At 30.8% G+C, this 20,726-nt stretch overlaps 2 protein-coding genes across 6 annotated transcripts in view; both read right to left on the reverse strand.

Moving 5' to 3' along the window:
• Positions 1–1,147: 1,147 nt before the first annotated feature.
• LOC148612030 (GATA zinc finger domain-containing protein 1-like) lies at positions 1,148–7,760 on the reverse strand. The gene is made up of 4 exons (XM_088593131.1): positions 7,341–7,760; positions 4,531–4,593; positions 3,858–4,038; positions 1,148–3,194 (listed from the first exon to the last, which is right to left on the reverse strand). The coding sequence occupies exons 1-4, from the start codon at positions 7,638–7,640 to the stop codon at positions 2,881–2,883; spliced, it is 858 nt and encodes a 285-aa protein (XP_088449257.1). The 5' UTR covers positions 7,641–7,760; the 3' UTR covers positions 1,148–2,880.
• A 1,562-nt stretch (positions 7,761–9,322) lies between these two features.
• LOC148612031 (uncharacterized) overlaps positions 9,323–20,726 on the reverse strand; it is a 45,924-nt gene continuing 34,520 nt past the window's right edge. For 4 of the 5 annotated variants that reach the window (XM_088593123.1, XM_088593124.1, XM_088593126.1 and 1 more), the window contains 5 exons: positions 17,844–17,949; positions 15,708–15,799; positions 14,636–14,782; positions 13,924–14,005; positions 9,323–12,548 (listed from right to left, as the gene is read on the reverse strand). In XM_088593123.1, coding sequence (XP_088449249.1) covers positions 12,358–12,548; positions 13,924–14,005; positions 14,636–14,782; positions 15,708–15,799; positions 17,844–17,949 — 618 coding nt within the window. In that variant the 3' untranslated portion in view covers positions 9,323–12,357. Of the gene's footprint in view, positions 12,549–13,923; positions 14,006–14,635; positions 14,783–15,707; positions 15,800–15,826; positions 16,404–17,843; positions 17,950–20,726 lie in introns of those variants that run through there. The other variant, XM_088593127.1, reaches the window with a different exon arrangement.

Genomic DNA, 20,726 nt, shown 5'->3' on the forward strand with positions numbered 1-20,726 from the left:
CAAACTTAATGGTATTAATTACATTAAAGAAAGAAAAAAAAAACATTTTCATATCAGTTTAAATGCATATTGAACCTGACAAAAAACCCAACTAATTTACAGTCCAGAAGGAGTCTACTTTATACAGGTTATAACATATACATTATAGCCAAGAGGGTGATGGAGCAATTTGTTAGCCTGAAACAATCAGTCACCCGGTGGCATAGCCAAGGGTGGCAATGTACTTTTAAAAAGTAACAAACTCTCTGTCACCCTCTAAGCTATGTTATTTATTTAATTACATATACTGAATGTTCCATTGTTCTTTCTTTTTCAATGTAAGCCCTAACAATCAGTTTTGTATGTTTTTCTTTATTTTCTTCATTTAAATTGTTTTATTTTCTTTCAAGTTTGCATTCATTTGAAACTGTTTACATAGACTGCGGATCACACTCCATTTTTTACCTTTATACCTTTTCTCTCCTCACAAACATAAATGTCAATATGATGGTATTTTTCTTGTTTTAAGTTTTTTTCTATATAATTATTCAATCCAACTGTTACCATAGGTCTTTACAATGCAGAATTCATGACAACCAAAAACAAAAAAGGTCATGCCTAGTGTAAATTTCTCATTTGAACGCTTTCTGTTCAAGTTCCAATCTCATTCATTTTAATTTGACAATACAATTAAACATGTTTGGGAACAGATTTGTAGTAGATTTGGCATCGTAATCGTAAGTTATTGAAATAGACGTTGTGCAAATTAATTCTCCTTCAAACATAAAACTGACCAATATTGAACTGGTACCCAAGTTTTACTGGAACCAGTTAAGCTTTCCACAAGAGGGTAATAGACAAAAATCTATCATTCTCTGAACCATGTGATAGAGCACAATATTACCCTTGTATTTAACCAATCAAAATTCAGCAAATTGACATGAAGTATAATAAACTGTATTACTGGGCAGGACTTGACATTTCTGGCAAATGTGTTTTGGAATACCTGGTATTGCTGCCTATCTGTTCATCCACATTTCATATGACATTTTTGAAAAATGTTTAATCGGCAACTTAATCACTTTTTTTTTAGTGTTCTGGGAACCTAAAAAGGATGGACACATTACAAGCCACCATGAAGCTATATATCAAATATAAAAAAAAAAAATTAACAGAGAGTAAATTTAATATTATGCTAAGAAAGTGTGAATGGACAAGGTAATAGCTGTTCCTCCAATTATTACTGGGTTACTGTAAATGTATTAATTTTCGTAGTTACTAATTGTCGAGTATTCTGTCAAGTGAACATATTCGTGGGTATCAATTTTCGCTGATTCAAAAAATGATAAGCCCTATATAGTGTTAAAAATCAATTTTACAGATACTGTTTTTATACTTACCGTGAAAATAGCGAAAATCAGTACCACCGTGAATACTAACACTTTTACAGTATTACTAATTTTACATTGCAGTTTAGTAATGGATTATAATTGTAACATATTTCTTCATAAAAAATGATATACAAGTAATACAAATTATATTGTATTGTAAAAATATTTAAATAGTACACTCCCCCCCCCAAAAAAAAAAATGCTTTCACAGAGTTGTAAAGTTAACATCAAGAAATAGATTTGGTGTACCTGTTAACCTTTGTGACAGTAGAGGATTCTCGCCAGTGTCAGTCTCATTTGGGAGATTTAACGAAAAAGAAATTTTTAAGGTAAAAATGCCATTTTTAAGTATTGTTCTCAGAAAATACATCAATTTAAACCAAAAACATACCACAACTTGTATATTTGATGTGGGAATTTCTTGATTTTTCGTTGATTTTGTTGAAGTCTCCCTCCTAATGTGGTAGGGTAAACAGGTATGGATTTGGCCATCACTTTACTAATCGACAATCACTTGATAAATCATCTCTGACAGGAAATTTACTGGACTACTGACAAGAAAATTAACTTAGATTAAAATACCAACATGTAAGAAAAGACTGAAAGTTGATAGTTGATTTTTAAGTTATCATGTAGCACTCCAGATAAGACTCGTGCAAAATGTGATTCATGGTTGGAAAGCCTAAATATTTTTATTTTTGATATTTTGTTTGAAATATATAAGTAAACAGACATTAACATGTGGTTTTTCATATAACCCTTGGTCTTAGAAGAAAAAAATATATTTAGAATGTACGGAAGAATTGAAAATTAAGGGAAATAACTCTGTAAACAACACTAAAATACATTACAAAATAGAAACTGTTTGATTTTCAACTTGGATTATCTCCTAAGAGCAAACAGGTTGGCATGAATAATTATACACTTCATCATATAGCCCTATAAAGCAACATGATATCAAAAATGAAAATTTGTAGCCTTTTTTGGGGTGTATCACATATTACAGAATTTGCATGATTCTTACAAAGACTACTACTTAACCAACTACATTTAATCAAGTGATGGTCATTCAATAAATGGAAAGCCAACACTATTCACTAAAGTTAACAATATTGTTTGCTTTGTAACATTCTTAATATATCATTGTATTAAAGGGATGAGCCTAACTGACAAAACTTCCTATTCAATTTCTTACCATCAATCGTAACTTCAGAGGTAATCAGACAAAACTCAGCTTATTACTACACAAAAATATTAGTCACAATACTTTTTTTTTATCTTCTTCTAGCACTGGATTTGCCATTCAATACTTTGATTGCATGCAACTGTTTGGTAATGTAATATTTTTAAATGAGAATTATGTACATGATGCATATGATACAATACTATAGGATTCAATACCTCTTACATCTAAAGTTCATATAATATTGTTACATTTTAGAAACATAATACAATGTAATGTCAGACAAAAATTGATGAATGATAGTGACGTAAAAGCAATGGATTTGTATCATGAATCAGTGACTTCCATTTTTTCTACTTTCTCTACTTTTTCAGTAGTCTTTTTCTCTGTTTTCTTTTCTTTCGTCTTTGTAGTTTTGGGAGCCTCTGGCAGTTTTTCTTTCTTGACAGGTATAACATTGAACACTTCATCAATAGATTGTAAAGGTTTTATCAAGTTTTCTGTAGCAGTCCAAATGTAACACAGGTCAGGTTTCTGTGATACTGTTGGGTATGGTCCATTCATACACTTAAAATATTCTGAGGGAGCATGGCAAACAAACTCCATGTATTCCATACTTCTTGGCAAATCTTCTTCTGGACCTAGAATGTAATAAGAATAATTTTACAATGCCTGTAACTGTAATAGATAACCCTTGTCCCTAATACAGTTATGCCTTTAAATTTATTGACACAATCAAGTATTTATAGGAATTTATCATATATTTAGATTAAAATATTATTTTTCTTGTACATGCATAAGTGTTTGTTTCGACTCTATATCGTCTACCCTATATCACACCCTTTCTTAGAACATACTTGAAGTATGGTTAACATATAACATGGTGGCCCTTGGGGTGATATAGGAGTCTCAGGTTGATACATCATCATGACATGTGATACAGATTTTGACATGTAATATTCAGTATATATCTTGAGGCCAAGGAATTTATTTCAGTAAACTGTTACTGACCTGAACTGTACCAGCTGTATACTATATGATTGAACAGAGAGCCTCCCTGGTCTGTTTCTATTCCTTATCTTATTCTTTTATTTAACTGATCCGGAAATAAAACACACATCATATAAAGAGGAATAACTCCTAACTTTTTTAGTTGTATAATACTTCAAGATGTTCAAATGTTTTTATTTTTCATCACGAAGTCTGCCACAAATAGAGCAAAATTCAAATCACTGCGACAATAACCACATATACAGTAACATTTGATGTACTTAACTTAAATAAGGATAAGAACCAATACAAACCAAGAATATATGTAGTGGGATCAAATTTGCCAGAAACACTGCTCTGGGTAGGTAGTAACCAGGATATAACCGCTGATTTCTCATTATACTGGTCCTGCATAAAACCTCTGATCTGAGCATAATATACAGACAAGTCATGGTCTACCAGTGATACAATATCTCCAACCTGATAATATATCCCCTGCAAAATTAAATAACAAAATCAAATCATAAAGTTGCACACATTGTCATACAAAGTATAGCCACCACCCTATACATAACAAATTTGAAATCAATTCATCAATTGAGACTTGTGATTTGGACAGACAAATTGATAAGGTGACACCGATATACTGCCACTAATATTTTTTTTTCAGTTGATTATGGAGCACTGCTTCAACTCAACCATCAAAGATGTTAGTGTGCTAGTCCTTTACCCAAGTTAACCACTGTTATGGTGTTCAATTTTTCTAAAAGCCACATATCAATTTGCTGTAATACTAGGAAAATTCCAAACATTGTTTTTTTTTTTTTGAATCCCAGTGTAATTGGCTTCATTTGTTACATAATTTGCATTTTAGTTCACTAAAATAGTATCTCAATCACTTTTATATAGTTTAAAAAGACATTTAATAAAAAGAAAAAGTACATCATGACTTCAACACTCATTTTCTGGCAGAATTGTAAAACTTACATCATGAAATACACTGTCTCCTGTAATAACTGTTGCAACAGCTGTTGGTGCTTTCAATGGTTGCTATTTAAAAAAAAACAACAACAACAAAACAGTTAAAAGAAACAATCCTTTCAATAGTCAAACAATAAAACAGTTAAAAGAAATTATTGGTAGAAAACAAAATACTGAATGATATATGCGCCTGTCCCAGGTCAGGAATTTCTAGCCTTTGCATGTCTTGTTTCGTTTCGCTGTACCTGTGTATAATTTTGTTTTGGGACCAGCCTCAGCCTGTCCCATGGTGTGAGGGTTTCCTTGTCGTTCATAGATGACCCATGGGTGGCCTTAATATGATATTTTTTATCCCGGTGGGGTTGTTATCTCTCTGACATATTCGCCATATCCATTCTCCTTATATTGTAGAAGTCACAATTAAGGGAGATAATCACAATTAAGGGAGATAACCTGCAAGTTGTATTTTGTATGGTTTGATTAACTGAGGTTTTATGTCCAATGGCACAAAACTGAATGCAAATTATCAGCAGTGCTCGCCTTTAGCCACTAGCCCTAATCCCGGGGCTAGTAAAAATTAATTCGGGCTAGTGAAATGATATGTACATTTCTTGTTTTGGGCTAGTTGAATCCTATATGGTCCTCTATTATTTGGGCTAGTTGTTGAGAATTTTGAAGGAAAGGACTATTAGTTGGACAGATCCTACTTTGTACTTGTCCAACACACTGAACCAGATTTATTTTTGTTCTAGCTCACAAAAGCAACAGTCTACATGTAAGCTATCATCCACTGGCATACTCTAATCCGACTCTGTGCTGGTTAGTCATAACTACAATTATGTCCAAGTGTACATGTAGCTCCTGTGACATGTTCTGTGTAGCTGTGGCTTGCTATTGAACAGTGGGTAAAAGGTCAAGAGACAGAGACTTGGTCATTCCTATAGTACTTTTAAATTTAACAAGAGTACATGCATGATAAGTTAATTCCTATGTAATTAAAAACTGCCACAGAAGTTGTTTCAAATCAAATTTTTAAATGCTATTAGAACCAGATTCATACAGCCAATTCTAGTTAGCAATTAATTGTATATTTCAATATCCAGTTGTACAATAGTTTTTTTTTTTAAAAATCATCCAGTCTCAGTCTGTCTATCAACAGTACTTGTACAAGACTTTTTTAAACAAATTCTCTTATAATTGTAATAAGATATACATGTATATGTGTATATACCAGAAGATGTACATGTACATGAAAGTAAATATTTGCCATTTTACATGTTTATACATTGTACAAGACTCCCTAATTCATGTTACATAAATTTGTAGTTGATCACTTCATTTTAAGTGCATGATTTTTATATGACCAGAAAAAAATTGCTTTTGTATATTGGTATGGTGCTGTTTTCATTGTACATAGATACTTGGTTCTCATATGATAACATTAGTTGTGGTTGACCAAAGAGTATGAAATTTTTAGATGATTTTACTAACCACTAAAGGTTTATATATTTCATATGGAGTTTGTGGCCATTACCATCTGAGAATAAGAGGCCAAAAATAGTATAAATGGGTATTTTATCAAAACCCATGCAGAATGTTTGTTTTTTGTATTATTTTAATCATTTCTTTTTTATTGTGCTCTTTATTTAAATTGTGTAACAAATGTATTGGCAGATTTGATTGGTTTTGGACCGTTTTTGAGTTATAATGGGTCAAAGGGGCCACCATCCCCAAAAAATCAACTTTTTTTATTTTGGGTTTGAATTCAAAATTTTTTTTATTGGATACCTTGTGAAAAATCTCTACCAAAATTATTCAATCAGATAACAAATATCTCTTCAGGCTTTTAAGTTATAAGGGATCAAAAGGACCACACCCAAAAAAATCAGCATTTTTATTTCTTGTGGGATTTTGAAAATTATGATGTTTTTTTTTGTTTTTTTTTTAATTTTGAAAACTCCACATCGGATTTTCTATTGTTCGCTTTCCAGTAAAATAGGGTTATAATGCCTAATTTCACTTAAGGGAACTACCAATATATATAAGGAAATTTGTAGCATTACCCAGTGTACAATATTACCAGAGACCTGTAATTAAAGAGATAAGAAACTTGTTAATTAGTCAGTTATCAATTAAATTATCACATGGTGTATAACAAGATTTCCTGATCTTTCCCCTTATTTCTTTAACTACTTTTTCCCATTTTGATAAAATTATCTGAAATTAATTGTAGCAGACACAAAGAAGACGTAAAACTGGGAATCTGAAGATTTTATTCAATTATCTTTAAAAACAAAAAATGTTGTGATAGGTTAAAGTGAAAATTATGAAATTTTCCTTTTCGAAAAAATCGGGGGTAGGTAATTTGTTTTCAAAACTTCCTGTTTTGTTTGTTTTGGGAGAAAGAAAACTGAAATTTGAGCATGAAGCTATGATATTGTCAAATGGGAAACTGGTTTTATTTCAATATTCATGACACTTTTTTTTTAGTTATGATCATTTAAAGTCAAGTTGTCATTGTCGATTGATTAAGTATGAGATCACATTTTCCGCCATGTGTTAATGTGAGATTTCAGTTTGTTGTAAATCTCTTTAATTACAAGTCTATTATATTCCTAAAATTCCTTTTCAAATTACAAATGTACATGTACAGGACATTTACTGTTTAAGATTGACACAATGGTTAAGTTTACATGCAAAAACGAATTCTTCACTACAGTAACAGTGGTTCCTCTCATATTTCTCCAATGTGAGTTAGGTATTCTAAAGTAAAGTAAGGGCTTAGGCCCAACTTTCATTTGTAATTATTTGCTTACACTTTTTTTGAAAATGACACGACGACTTCTACCCTTTGTGGCCAAGGCTTTTGTTGCAGATATAAACTTATGCTTCGATGGCTTGATTCTCGAACTCTTTCTCAGTGTTGGGCCATTACCATTGCCAGTTGTTTTCATAATAGATGCTACTCCATTTTGCCCGCCGTTTGACTGGTTTCCATTTTCATTTTGTTTATTGTAACAAGAATTACAGATAGGATCGCCACTAGCTGCCCTTCTCCAGAGAGTTGAAACATTTGCTTCGCATGAAATACAAATTGGCTTTGCTCCAAGCGGCATTCTAAGCCTCGAGAACGTTACAATGATTTACAATCTGCAAGTGAAATAGACAAAGCTGAAATCGGAAATCGAGTGAAAAAAATCATTGATATCATGAATCTACTTCACATTGAAACGTTGAAGCTCCTTTGACAAAACGCTTGGACGACAAAGACAACAAAGCTTAAAGGGACACTCTAAAAAATGTTGAATTCGAGAACATATTTAAGTGAAGCGTATCTATTCACTTCACCCCTTTATGTTGCCAATGATGACACCAGTAGTAATCTATTCAATTAATACTTTATTAAGATATTTATTTAGATCTAGGGAGAAATAACTTTGATTACAGTGAACAAAATTCCATGTTGAATATGGTGAATTATAAATAATGATAGATGAGTTTTTATTCATAGCTCAATTAAAAGTACATTTATAACTCATTCATCAATATTGAAATTTCATTTATTTATATCTTTAATACATTTACAAATATTTTAGAACCTTCAAGGAGCAACAATTTGAATTTTATGTTGTGGGGCTGGGGCTGGGACTAGGATGATCCTGCCTTTGTATTTCAAAATTCATCCTAGCCCCCTATAGAAATGAAATGATACTTTCCTAGTTTATATTTATTCTCAATATAGCAGATGGATTCCATATACATGTAAATACAAAGTTGAAAACATAGGGCACTTGTGATACTCAGCTTGCATAAAATATTATAAACTCATGTTGAGTACAAATATTCTGTGAGACCCAAACCTTTTGTGACAGAAGAATCTGTTCAGTTTACACAGGTTCAAATTGCATATATACTTGTATACATATTCAAAGAAAGATCTGTCATATCAGTTCGGTTTAGAAAAGAGTTTTGGTTTATTTAGGGTTTGGTCTAAACAGAGTGCATTGTATATAAATAGTATATGAACACTTCATTAGGTCATACCTAGAGATGCCTACCATCAGATATTACACTGCTATTTTCCAGGATTATTTACTTTTTTTTCAAAGTATCAGTTTTAGTGTTACAAGTTCCATGGATGAAAAATTATAACCAAATGTATACATTTTAGATGAACGTTATACAATGTGCTTCTTACATAAAGGCAAGCATGATGTAGGTCAGCAATACATGTGTATTTTCAACCTTTTAACTTTCATTCACACTTTTTCAATAGTTATCAATATCAAGGCCATTTAAAATATGCCAAATGACATACCATTTGTCATAGATTATCTTCATATTTCTCCGGACTTTCATGGAGCAACACATCAGGCAACTTGCAAGTAACAGGAACTGCTCATCTCTTGGAACTCGAATTCACCCTTGTGGAGTTTGTGCTTTTCGATTTTATGTGTAATTTTGAATTCATTAGTGTTGTGGGAATAGTAACCATTTTTGTGTTTACTGCTTTGTTTTGTCCATGAAAATCCCCATATTTGAATCCTCTAGTTCATAAAGCTAAACCCTCTGCAAAAATAATTTTCCATTTTTTGACTGTCTTAGAATATTTGTACATGCACTTTAATTCATGGTGTTTGTAAAAATTGGTTCGTTCATAGATTTTTAAATTTGTAGACTTCATTATAGTATCTTAAAAACAGAATGCTAATGTTTCACACAGAAAACATCTACCAGTGTGTGAAATGAAAACCAGAATAGATGGTGCCACTCACAGTTAGACAAAAGACAAACAATATAACATCTTTCATTTATTTTTTGTTCATTAACAGGCACAATAGTTTTTACCATTTTATAGAAACATTTCTTAACAATATTTCTACATAACAATGTACAAGTTTTGTACACAGTGTCATTTGTTTAACAAGGTGTTACATCTTGTAACTGTACTGTATGTACAGAATGAACTATGGTCGATGTCTGGTGTAGTACCACTAATAATGCAAAACTCTTAAGTTTCATGGCATCAGAATCATGCATTGTTAAAGATGTTGAAACAAAAAATAATACAATTGTGCATTTACTTGTTAAAAACAAAAAGCTGTGGATGAATTTTCAATAGCAATTTATGTTTTCCCAGTATGAATGGCAAGTAATATGAATTCATTATTTTTTTTGCCTTGATACATTCTGACCCCAACTATTAACAAGGGCCAGGTTTGTTTCCATGAATGTACCCTCTATACCAATATGAACACATCTGTCTTTCAGTCAAGCAGCTTTTTGTTTTATCAACATTCTTTTAGACTATAGACACTACAAGGCATTAACAAATTCATCATAACAAATGCAAAAGCAAAATGGTTCAATCCATTTCTTATACTGGTCCAGTCAATTTCTTATACCGTACAATTAAGTAAACCATCTCAACATCAATCTTTGTGGTGTTATAGTAAGCAGCTAAACAAAAAATCATATTAGCATTCAGTGTTCACAACTGAAACCATAGCTCATTAAATTGACTGAATAAAACAGATAGCATTATCTCAAAATTACCATTTTGATAATGCATGTTTTACAAACAAAAAACGAAAAAAAAAAAAAAATGGTAGGCAAAAAAATATTGCAACAAAAATGCTCATCATTGACATTGACAAATAAATTAATGGCTGTTACAATGTACACACGAGATAAAATGAGATTCATGAAGAACAATGACAACAGAACTGTATCAGAAAAGAAATTAAAGAAGATTCAGGGTTGTCATCCAAATATGAATAGAAACCAAAGTCTTGGGTAGTGATGACATCAAACTGATGTCAGTTTAAAGAAATTAATATTGTTAACATGGTCCCACGTCATAAAACATTTTGGAAATGCATTTGACAGATAAATTGCCTTATTGACCTGTTTTCTTTCATGTCGTTTCAATACAGATACCTTCATTTTCCTTCAGATAACTACATGACTTTCATGTGTACTGACTCGAAAACATTCAATATCAGTTTCAACAAAACAAGTCTGAAAAGCAGTTAAACCCATATGTAATAATTCTATGGTATTTTTTTCTATGTTTTCTTTCTTATCATGTATGAACACATCTTACTATACCTTTTGAATGAATGAACTACAAACCTTTTCAACGAAAATGCAAAAAAGTGAGCAAATATGACATTTTACTCAATAAATGAAAAGGAATGTTTGCACCTGTTTAAATCTATGATATGAGAAACATAATGAAGATACCATGTAATTTTTTAGATGTTAGGATATAAAAATTATTGCTAAATAGGTTACACATTTAAAATCCTGATTCTGATAACTTGATCACTAAAAATTCAAACATCATTACAGGAATGGTACTAATAAAATATAATCTTAAATGAAGAAACACATAAATTTGATTTTTTCGCTATCTGTCTTAATGTGACAAGTTCTGAAAACTTCTGTTATTAATTCCATATATCGTACTGAGAAATTGTGATACAATTACATTTATCTAAAAACATACTTAAAACATGCATGTTTTTTCAAACAAACAAAAACAACCAAACATAGAAAAAGTAATGATATTTTTCATTTATTTAAGAGCTCTGGCCTGGATTTCATAAAAAAAAGCCTCAAATTGAGAATTTCCTCAAGTCCTGTATTTTTCCTGATATCTTCAATTTCCAGTTATCTGATTCGTTGAAATTTGAGTTGAGGAAGGATTTGAGAAAAATCCCAACTTGAGATTTTTTATGAAACTAGACCCTGATACTGAAGCTTGCATAAAAACCAAAATGCAAGTTTAACATAAAATGGAAATTTTCAATAAGCGAAGCCTTGAAAATGATCTAAAAAGAAGAGCCATCTAAAACGTAAGAGTGAATACATGTTAAAAAAGCACAACATCTTCATAAAAGTCTTCACCTTTGTTTTCTAGACTAAAACATTATTTTCTTTAAATCATAACTGGAAAATATTTATTAATAATAAGCCTACAACATACATCTTATTGTTACAAAGGTTGTACATGAAATAATCACTGACTGTATAAACACTATCTTCAATGAAGTTTATGAATGTAACTCTAGACTTCTCCCAAATGAGAACATTTGAACACAGTAATCAAAGATGATTTTTAAAGGAGGAAGTCCTAGGGCAAGGGAAATAACTCTTGAAATCATATGTTTGTATCATATTCAATTTCAATAAAGCCTATCAAGGTTTCATTTGAAAAAGAATGAAATCAGTCCAAGTTACTCTGATGCTTACACAAAAATGCTGAATACAAACTTTCACATGATTTGTAAGAGTTGTGTTCCTTACCCTAGGTCTTCCTCTCTAAATGAAAATCTTGACACAAATTAAAGTATTCCATCCAAAATTTAGTTAATATGCGCTAAAAGTCACCTTGAATATATCTTTAACAGAACCAGTGGACATTGATTCACTTGTTTGATTCAAATTCACAAAAAAATTTAAAAAAAAAAAACAAAAAACAAAACACAACTGTTCTACCTTAATACAAAGTTTCCAAGAATTTCTTGACTATTTTCAATTAACAGTAAGTCTGAATATGCACACATACAACATGTTTGAGCAGTTGCTATACAAGAATTTCTAAAACATGCAACCGATCTGAATGTTCCAATTAATAAAATTACACAGACTGTAAGATCTCAAGAAGAAAAAGAATGAAGAATTGAATACAAAAGTTCAGACAGAATAATTTCAGTAAAAATTAAATCTATCCGCACACATATCACAACTTTTTAAAACTTTTGTGTAGTTACTTAAAAATATAATATCAATAAATAATTTATTATATAAGCACTAGAATCAATAGTTCTATTTATCAGGAACATAAATTTCTATTTCTTGAGAATTGTTCTGTTGTTTTTTCTTCATTGCAGCTCGCTTTTCAGCCATCATTTTCTTCCTGGCATCATCCCGTGCTTTGGCAGCTAACTTCATTCTCTCTGTTCTTTCAGGCGAAGACTCAGGTGTTTCTTTAGTTTTTGATACCCTTCTTCGTGCACCTGAAATACAGCAACATAGATTAAAATTACAATCTGTTATCTCCCTTTGACCACAAATCTCTATTGACTTCTAAAACACTGTTAAATACTTCTCCATCTAAGAATCAGGCAATAAATATATAAGGTGTGGCACATGAAGGAAAAAAAAGCACTTAGATTTTATTGCATTAACCAAGTATTCATACCCAATAACCTCCAGAAATAACCATCAAAGTATATGTAAAATTTGCCTTTTTAGGATATTGACAGGTCAAATTTAGTTGAAATGCACTTTGGAAAAATGGTGTGAAAAATTTCCTGTGCCTTTTCCTTATAAAAGCAGTAAAAAAATATCTACCTCATAGATGCTTCAGGATAAATTTAAATAGCTTTTCAGTTGTTTGCGAGATGTATTGAACATATTTGAGGCAAAAAGACCAAATTGTGTAATATGATGTGCCACCCAGTGCCCGATTCTTACACAGAATGGTAATTAAAGCTTTAGGGCTTTTTTTTTATTTAATATAAAATAAGAGCAGATGACACATCCAGTGTTTTGTCATTAGACATGTTAATAACAATGGCAAGTAAAATATATTACACAAGAGTAGCTGTCTGCAATATGTGCAGTAGTAGGGGCAAGACATCAAAACTTATATATAAGTATATAATATATATTATTAATAGGACAATATATCTCCTAAGTTTTAATATTGTTTCCAGCAAAGAAAATATTTTGTCTTCCATTGATTACATGACTATTAAACGGTTTAAATTATTTCTGTACTGAAGATGGTGAAATTTCAACATGCGAGCTACATTGTATAGTGAAGATGCTAAAATTTTAATTTTACCATTGAGAGTGGAAAAACAGCTCGATTCAAGAATAAGCTTATGAAGAATTATTTATGCCCATGATATCTGTAAAAACTTTATCAAGAGGCTCCCAGGAGCCTGAAACGTCCACCTAGTTAGTTTTGTCTTTCATGGGCAATAATCTAACAAGGAATCGTCCGACAATTTTGACTCAATGAAGACTTTGGTAGGACTTATCATAAGGATCATTTCATCAATGAAAGTTTCTTTTTATCTACTACAGTTTTTTGGCTGAAATTTGCTAAAATCATGATTTTTCGCCCTTCAAGGACATTAACTCTATCAAGGAGTCATCCAACAACTGTGATCCCATGCATTATCATAAGATCACTTCAGCAATGGAAAGTTTTAGTGGTGGAGCCCTGATAACATTAAAAATGGCAAAAAAACATAGAAAAAGGACAAAAGCTCCAACAAGTCTATATGAAATTACAAGAAAATATCAAGACAGATAGATCTCATCATTTTAAACACTTTCAACTTGTCAAATTAGGATAAACCTAATGTTTATGAGACTTACCTGGGGTACCAGATGGTGTACTGGCATTACTAAGGTTAACACTTCCAGACTTTGGACTAGAACTAACAGAACTTTCTCTTGACTGAAAAAAAAAAGTTTTCATCTTTAAAATCATTCAAAAACACAGCAGATTCACATTTTAATGGAAATATAATTCTTAGATATGAACTGATATGAAAAAGAGCTTCGATCTTGTATCAAGATCAATAAACAATTTAACATTTTTTTCTGTTTTTCTAAATTTTTAAATTGAAATGTCTAGGACATAAACATGATTCTACAATATTTGACATGAAGTGCTAACTGTGTTACAAATACTGAGAAATCTGTGTAAATCAAACTCCTTTGAATTGAAGAATTTGTTTACTTCAGACAGGCGTTCAGTTAATTCAGGTTAAAAAACATATAAACTTGAAGGGACTTAAACAAGTGACAGGTTTAGACAGGTTTTTTTTAATTGATTGGTTTAGACAGATTTTTAAATGATTAGTTTAGACAGGTTTTTTTTTTTCAGGACTTGGTTTAGAGTTTTCTTTTTCAGGTATTGGATTAGAATTATTTTCATGGATTGATTTAGACAGGTTTTTTTTTCAACTGATTTGTTTAAAAAGGTTTTTTTTAATTGATTAGTTTAGACAGGTTTTTTTGGGAATTGGTTTAGACAGGTTTCACAGTAAAACAATACAGACTTAATACACTTTTTCATACTTACATGCATACATAATTCTTTCCACCCATTCTGTCGTATCAATTCTAATTCAGTGAACATTTCTTCTACATTATCTACTTGAATTTTGATCATATCCCAGAAACCTTGTAAATCTGCCCATTTGAGAATTTTACCATCTACAGTTGGATTCTGTAAGAAATGATCAAGTTCATTAAAAATAATGCTATTACGCTAACTGAGGAAGGACCTACCGCAGCATGTCTGATTCAGCTTAAATAAATAAGATTTTGCAGAATATAATTGACAGATAAAAATATTTGTGTATTTAAGCAGTTGAAGATAACTTAAGCATGTTAAGGGGAGTTTTCTTCATATTTCAAATATCTGACACTCAAAACACAGAAAACATGAAGTGATGTGACACTGACACAAATTATGCCAATTATTCATTTTGCACAAATTCAATAACAAAAATGTTTTCCTCTAAAACAATTTTTGATATTTTGGGTAATTTTGACCATCTTATTGCCCATGTCACTTTAGCTTTGTTGTTGACCTTAACAATAATTATAACTCCTGTTTGAAGATTTGCTTGCTAATTATTTATATATATTATCTATCATATAAACTGCATTATATACCTTCTAAAATTTGATTGAGTAGGAACTTATTTCCACACAAATGTTTTCATGATCATGTTCTTTTACCTCTGTTTCTAAATACAAATTAAGTAGCTGTCTTTGTAAGAATCATGCAAAATCTGAAAAATGTAATACACCCCAAAAAAGGCTACATATTTTTATTTTTGTAATTAAGTTGTTTTGTGGGTCTATATTATGAGATGTACAATTATTCATTCAAATCTGACTGCTCTTAGGTGATAATCAACATTAAAAGTCCAATAGATTCTATTGTATTTGAGTGTCACAGAGTTATCTCCCTTACCATTTTTCTCCTATGAACACAGGTTATATGAAAAACCACATGTTAATCTTAGTTTACTAAAGCATTTTAAACAAGATATCAAAAATAAAAATATGTAGGCTTTCCAACCATGTATCACATTTTGCATGATTCTTATATGGAGTGCTACTTAACATGTCTGGAATCTTACCATATGTTCATAACATAAATCTTCAAACTGTTTAAACTTTTGGGTTACTAGTAAATTAGCTTTTCCTATGGCTGCCCTGATTTTTCCACTGGCTACAAAAGGTAAAAGAAATAGAATAAAAGTATTGACAAGACAAAATAATTGCATTCTGGAAACAGAACAAACTGGTGGCTATTTAAGAATTATTAATGTCTATCAAAATGATATCGGAGTTTAGCCCTGTTTTTTTTTTTTTTTTGTGCAAAATCTGTAGGACACAGTGATACAGTGATAATATTTCCTGATGTAACCCCAGACTCAGTAATAACTCCATTATTCTGATTCATTTATACAATGCATATCAATTGCCCTAACAAACAACTTCAACCTTGCCAGATTTTCTGTTTTTAATACAACGATGCATACATATTTGAAAGATCAATATGGAATGCAAAAATCAATGGCGAATCAATTAGGGTTAATAAATTGTTTAATCAAACCTTAGGCATCAGTTAATATCATGAAACAACAACAAATACTTCCTGAAGTGGTTACTGTTTGGAAACAAGGTCTGCGTGAGTGAACAAAAATCTTAAGTTTTTCTTTTTGTTATTTCCGCCAAACATGCTGAATGTTTAATTACTGTTGAAGTACTTTTGTTTGTGGGGTACCAATTTCGTTGTTTTTGTGGGGGGTCCGGATCATGAAATTAGGTTCCTAACAAAAAGGAGATTCCCACTGATGGCACGAGACCGCAATTAATTTTCAAGTGCATTTCAATATACACATTTGAGCAGATTAAAAAAATTCCACCAGCGCAAACTGAATAGAACTTCTCTGGCCTAAAGATATGTACAAACAGGATTTTATATATAAATTGTAGAAAATTTTACCATCACTTTCTGAAATTAATACAACGAAAACCAAGGGGAATTAATTGTGTTCTAGTACCTGATGTGTATACTGAAAACCTAAAACCGTTAATTCAAGAATCTACAAACTTGTATATCTTCCCTATTCCATGAAAATTGGTATCCATGAAGTATTTTCACAGTATGTGGTTGTAATCAGAGTGAAAAATTGATCTATTATGAAGAACAAAATTATGTTTATTCAATTTGCCATCACATTAAAAATTTTCCATATATTTATTATTCATAAAGTGATTGATGCAATTACCAAAAGAAAAGGTCTATAACAACTGTTACAAAGAAAATCATTATACAATTTTATCTGTATTTATACAAATGCTTTTGTATACATTTTACCATATTTCATTTCAAAACATACAAGTGTATGATGAAAAACAATTTCAGCAAAAATACATGTAATCACAAAGAGTATGGCATGTTTGTCGCAACATACTGTACTAAAGTAGCTTGGTCTCAATTTGTAAAAAAAAACAACTAACGATTACACAGCCTTATCAATGACATTACAGAAAGAAGCTAAAACCATAAAAATCAATAGATGTACTAATTTTCTCTATAGGACATTACTCTGGCACCAAGATTCTTTCAATAATATCCAGGGCACAATAACTAATACACAATTTTCTTACTGAAATATGAACATTACTCAGTATAATTGTTTCTGTATGTGAATCACTTTCAGATGTCAGTGTGTAGGAAAAGGTTTCCTATGTAATAGTAAATGTTCATGAAAAACCTTTCTCGACTAATGCATCATAATTAATGAGCATAGTCATGCTTTAATGGGTCAAAAATACATTAAAAAGATACTGGTACACTAGTATATATAGTAACCAAAGATTTTAGTATTGTTTGATAACATACATTGATTCTATATCAGATGCAGAAATTCCAAAAAAGGAGGGGTCCAGATCATTTCTAATTATGTAAATGAATGACTGAACAGCTAAAGATGTTAAAGAAAACTAGAGATATATTTCACAGGTTTTAGAAAATCTGACTATTTATCAAAGAAAAACATTGAATTTCTAGTATTAGTGGCACAGCACCATATCTTGGCTTCTAAAGAGCATAAACCTTTCAGCCATGAGTACCATAATCTTATTCTTTATAATGTAATTGATTTGAAGTAAATGTTTTTATACAATTTAGCAACTTCCAAGACAGATTTGAGTTAGACACCTAATATGGAGTATATTTCATGTATTTTGAGTCTAAAACTTACCATCTTCAGGTATATCTTGACAGTACAGGTCTGCCTCCATCTGTCTACATAGAGACATCAATCTGTTCTCTTCTGTTCTTGTTACATTCAAGTAATATTCACCATCCTACCAAAAACAATATAGAAAGGCTTTCAATGAGATGTCAAGCCACAGATGTAAGCTTACAGGTAAAATTTTAGCTGCAGCAAAGTTGCAATATCTTTTAAGTAGCTGTCTTTGTAAGAATCATGCAAAATCTGAAAAATATGATACACCCCAAAAAAGGCTACATATTTTTATTTTTGTAATTAAGTTGTGTTATGGGTGTAAATTATGAAATGTGTATTTATTAATTCTGATCTGTCAGCTCTTAGGGGATAATCAACATTGAAAATCCAGTAGATTCTATTGTATTTGAGTGTCATTTACATAGTTATCTCCCTTAATTTTGAAATCTACAGTGCATTCTATATAATTTTTATCTCCTATGAGCACGGGTTATATGAAAAACCAAATATAAATTTCTGTTTACTAAAGCATTTTAAACAAAATATCAAAAATAAAAATATGTAGGCTTTCCAACCGTGTATCATATTTTGCATGATTCTTAGCTGGAGTGCTACTAAAAATATCTTCTAAAAGCCTAGTACATATACATGTAGTATGATTTGTCGGATACAATTCCTCTTAGTGAGTATATGACAGATCATACATGTAACTAGTATACATGTACATGCTTACTAAAGGATTTTTTTGTTATCATGATTTGTTGCATGATTCTCTCCATTTCCTATGACATGTCATTGGTAACCTTTGGGATCACCAAATCAATATGGAGCATGTGCACTGGGTTGTCATATATGAAAAAAAATTGTATGAAATTTTTTTTATGTATAATTGTGCTGTGTATACTGGGCTTAACATGTAATACATGTAAAAGTATGGCAGTCTAACAAGGCTGTGGTATAAATAAATGTTAAAATAGAAAATTATTCTTTCCTGTCAGTAGATTTCTGATTGTGTCTCAATTGTAATGCATATGTAACATGCAGATAAAATATAAAACAATTTGCCTGTCTTTTGGATAACATCCAACCTAAATATGACCAATATACTCAACTTTCTTTCATTCAAAAACATATCAACTTATACATCTAAAATAAGAGATTTGCCCAATCAGCAAAAAGTGGGGGCTTTTTTTTTGCTCCAAAATTTACCAAAATAAGACCATGACATAAAAACAGTGAAAAATACAATACTTTGACTATACATAAAGCAACCAAAAAATATAAAAATAAAAGGTTAACTAATGTAAATAATTAACTTGGACTGCACTAAAACAATACATAATTTAGTCTATACAAGTACTGGGTATATATTACATGTATAACTCTTCTATGGTCCAGTGAGTAAGATGTCACTGACTTGTTTAAATTCACCATGAAATTCTTAATTGCTAATGCAGATGCATGTATTCTACTTTTTGTGATATTAACTGCCCTAACTTTCATTTATTAACAAGGCTGATCTAAAAACATTCAGATCTGCACTTCTGTTTATAATATTTTGTACATGAACATGTAGTTTAATACCATCTTGAAAACCATTGCACCAAGCTAGATTAATCGTTACTAAAGCAGATCTTTTTTTTTTTAAATTCCCTAGAATACCCCCAAGTAAAAATCTCTGCTCAGGATTAGGATTGTTGCCAAACATTGAAGAAAATATGTTGTATACTAGTCAATAAAATACGTATAATTTATCTGGATTTTGTATATTGTATTTGGCAATGAAAGACTTCTTAAGTAGCTGTCTTTGTAAGAATCATGCAAAATCTGAAAAATGTGATACACACCAAAAAGGCTACAAATTTTTATTTTTGTAATTAGTTTTATGGGTTTATATTATGAAATATGTAATTACATGTATACATTCAAATCTGCCTGCTCTTAAGAGATAATCAACATTGAAAATCCAATAGATTTATTGTATTCGAGAGCAATTTATAAATTTACAATGTATTCTATGTAATTTTTATCTTTTAAGAACACAACTTACATAAAAAAAACGAATGTTAATTTCTATTCACTACAGCAATTCAAAAATATCAAAGATATCCAAAATAAAAATATGTAGGCTTTTCACCCATGAATAAAATTTTGCATGATTCTTATCTGGAGTGCTACTTAAGTACAATGCTTGATTTATGTAGTGAGGCAGTAGATAAAAAATTAATCATTCAACAGTCCAAACAAGGTAATTTTTACCATGAAACCCAGTACATTGATATACATGACCTGTACTTTTACCCAGTTTTATCGATACAGTATCAACATGATCAAAGCCATTATTAAATGCAATATAGCTCTCTTGGCGGTTTTGGTTTCATATATATTAATTCACAGACAGAGCTTTGGGTGTTCTCTTGGCATTGGCCCTTATCCTTGATGAAAGATTTAAATCAGCTGTATAACACAGTTCAAGGATGGGAAATCAAAGAATCAGTTAGTGATATTTCTCACTTACCCAGTACACGTTCATAGTACTGGATACTTTTTTTTTTAATAATTTCCTTGAAACACAAATGTGTTTAAAACTCCCTTCTCTTAATGTGTTATCAATATGAAACATAAGATTTTTGTTCCAGACACTAAAGCTAAAGACATTGGTTGCATTTTTATGTTCTAAATTACCTACCAAGTACTTTTACGAAGCTTACATGAATGTAAATTTTATTTGTTTCAAGAACTTCAAAGCTGAGTATCCATGATTTAGGTAAAATCTGTGACAATGCTTTACCCATGTTATGGAAATAAGTTGGGTATTCAGTTGAGTAGTTTGGTGTAAGGTAATATTATAGTATAATTGCGTAAGGTTTTCCGTATTGGCTTTGTTATTGCTCC

The sequence above is a fragment of the Perna viridis genome, chromosome 7 (assembly GCF_037379345.1).
Source record: "Perna viridis isolate PV_CMFRI_1.1 ecotype Kerala chromosome 7, ASM3737934v1, whole genome shotgun sequence".
In the NCBI taxonomy this organism is placed as follows: Eukaryota; Metazoa; Mollusca; class Bivalvia; order Mytilida; family Mytilidae; genus Perna; species Perna viridis.

What these genes read in the sequence shown, in the direction of transcription:
- LOC148612030 (XM_088593131.1), bottom strand. Translation starts at nt 7,640, where the DNA reads ATGCCGCTTGGAGCAAAGCCAATTTGTATTTCATGCGAAGCAAATGTT. An exon ending in GAGACAGTGTATTTCATGAT is followed by an intron (nt 4,039 to 4,530) that starts GTAAGTTTTACA and finishes TTAATTTTGCAG; the next exon opens with GGGATATATTATCAGGTTGG. An exon ending in TCCCACTACATATATTCTTG is followed by an intron (nt 3,195 to 3,857) that starts GTTTGTATTGGT and finishes ATTACATTCTAG; the next exon opens with GTCCAGAAGAAGATTTGCCA.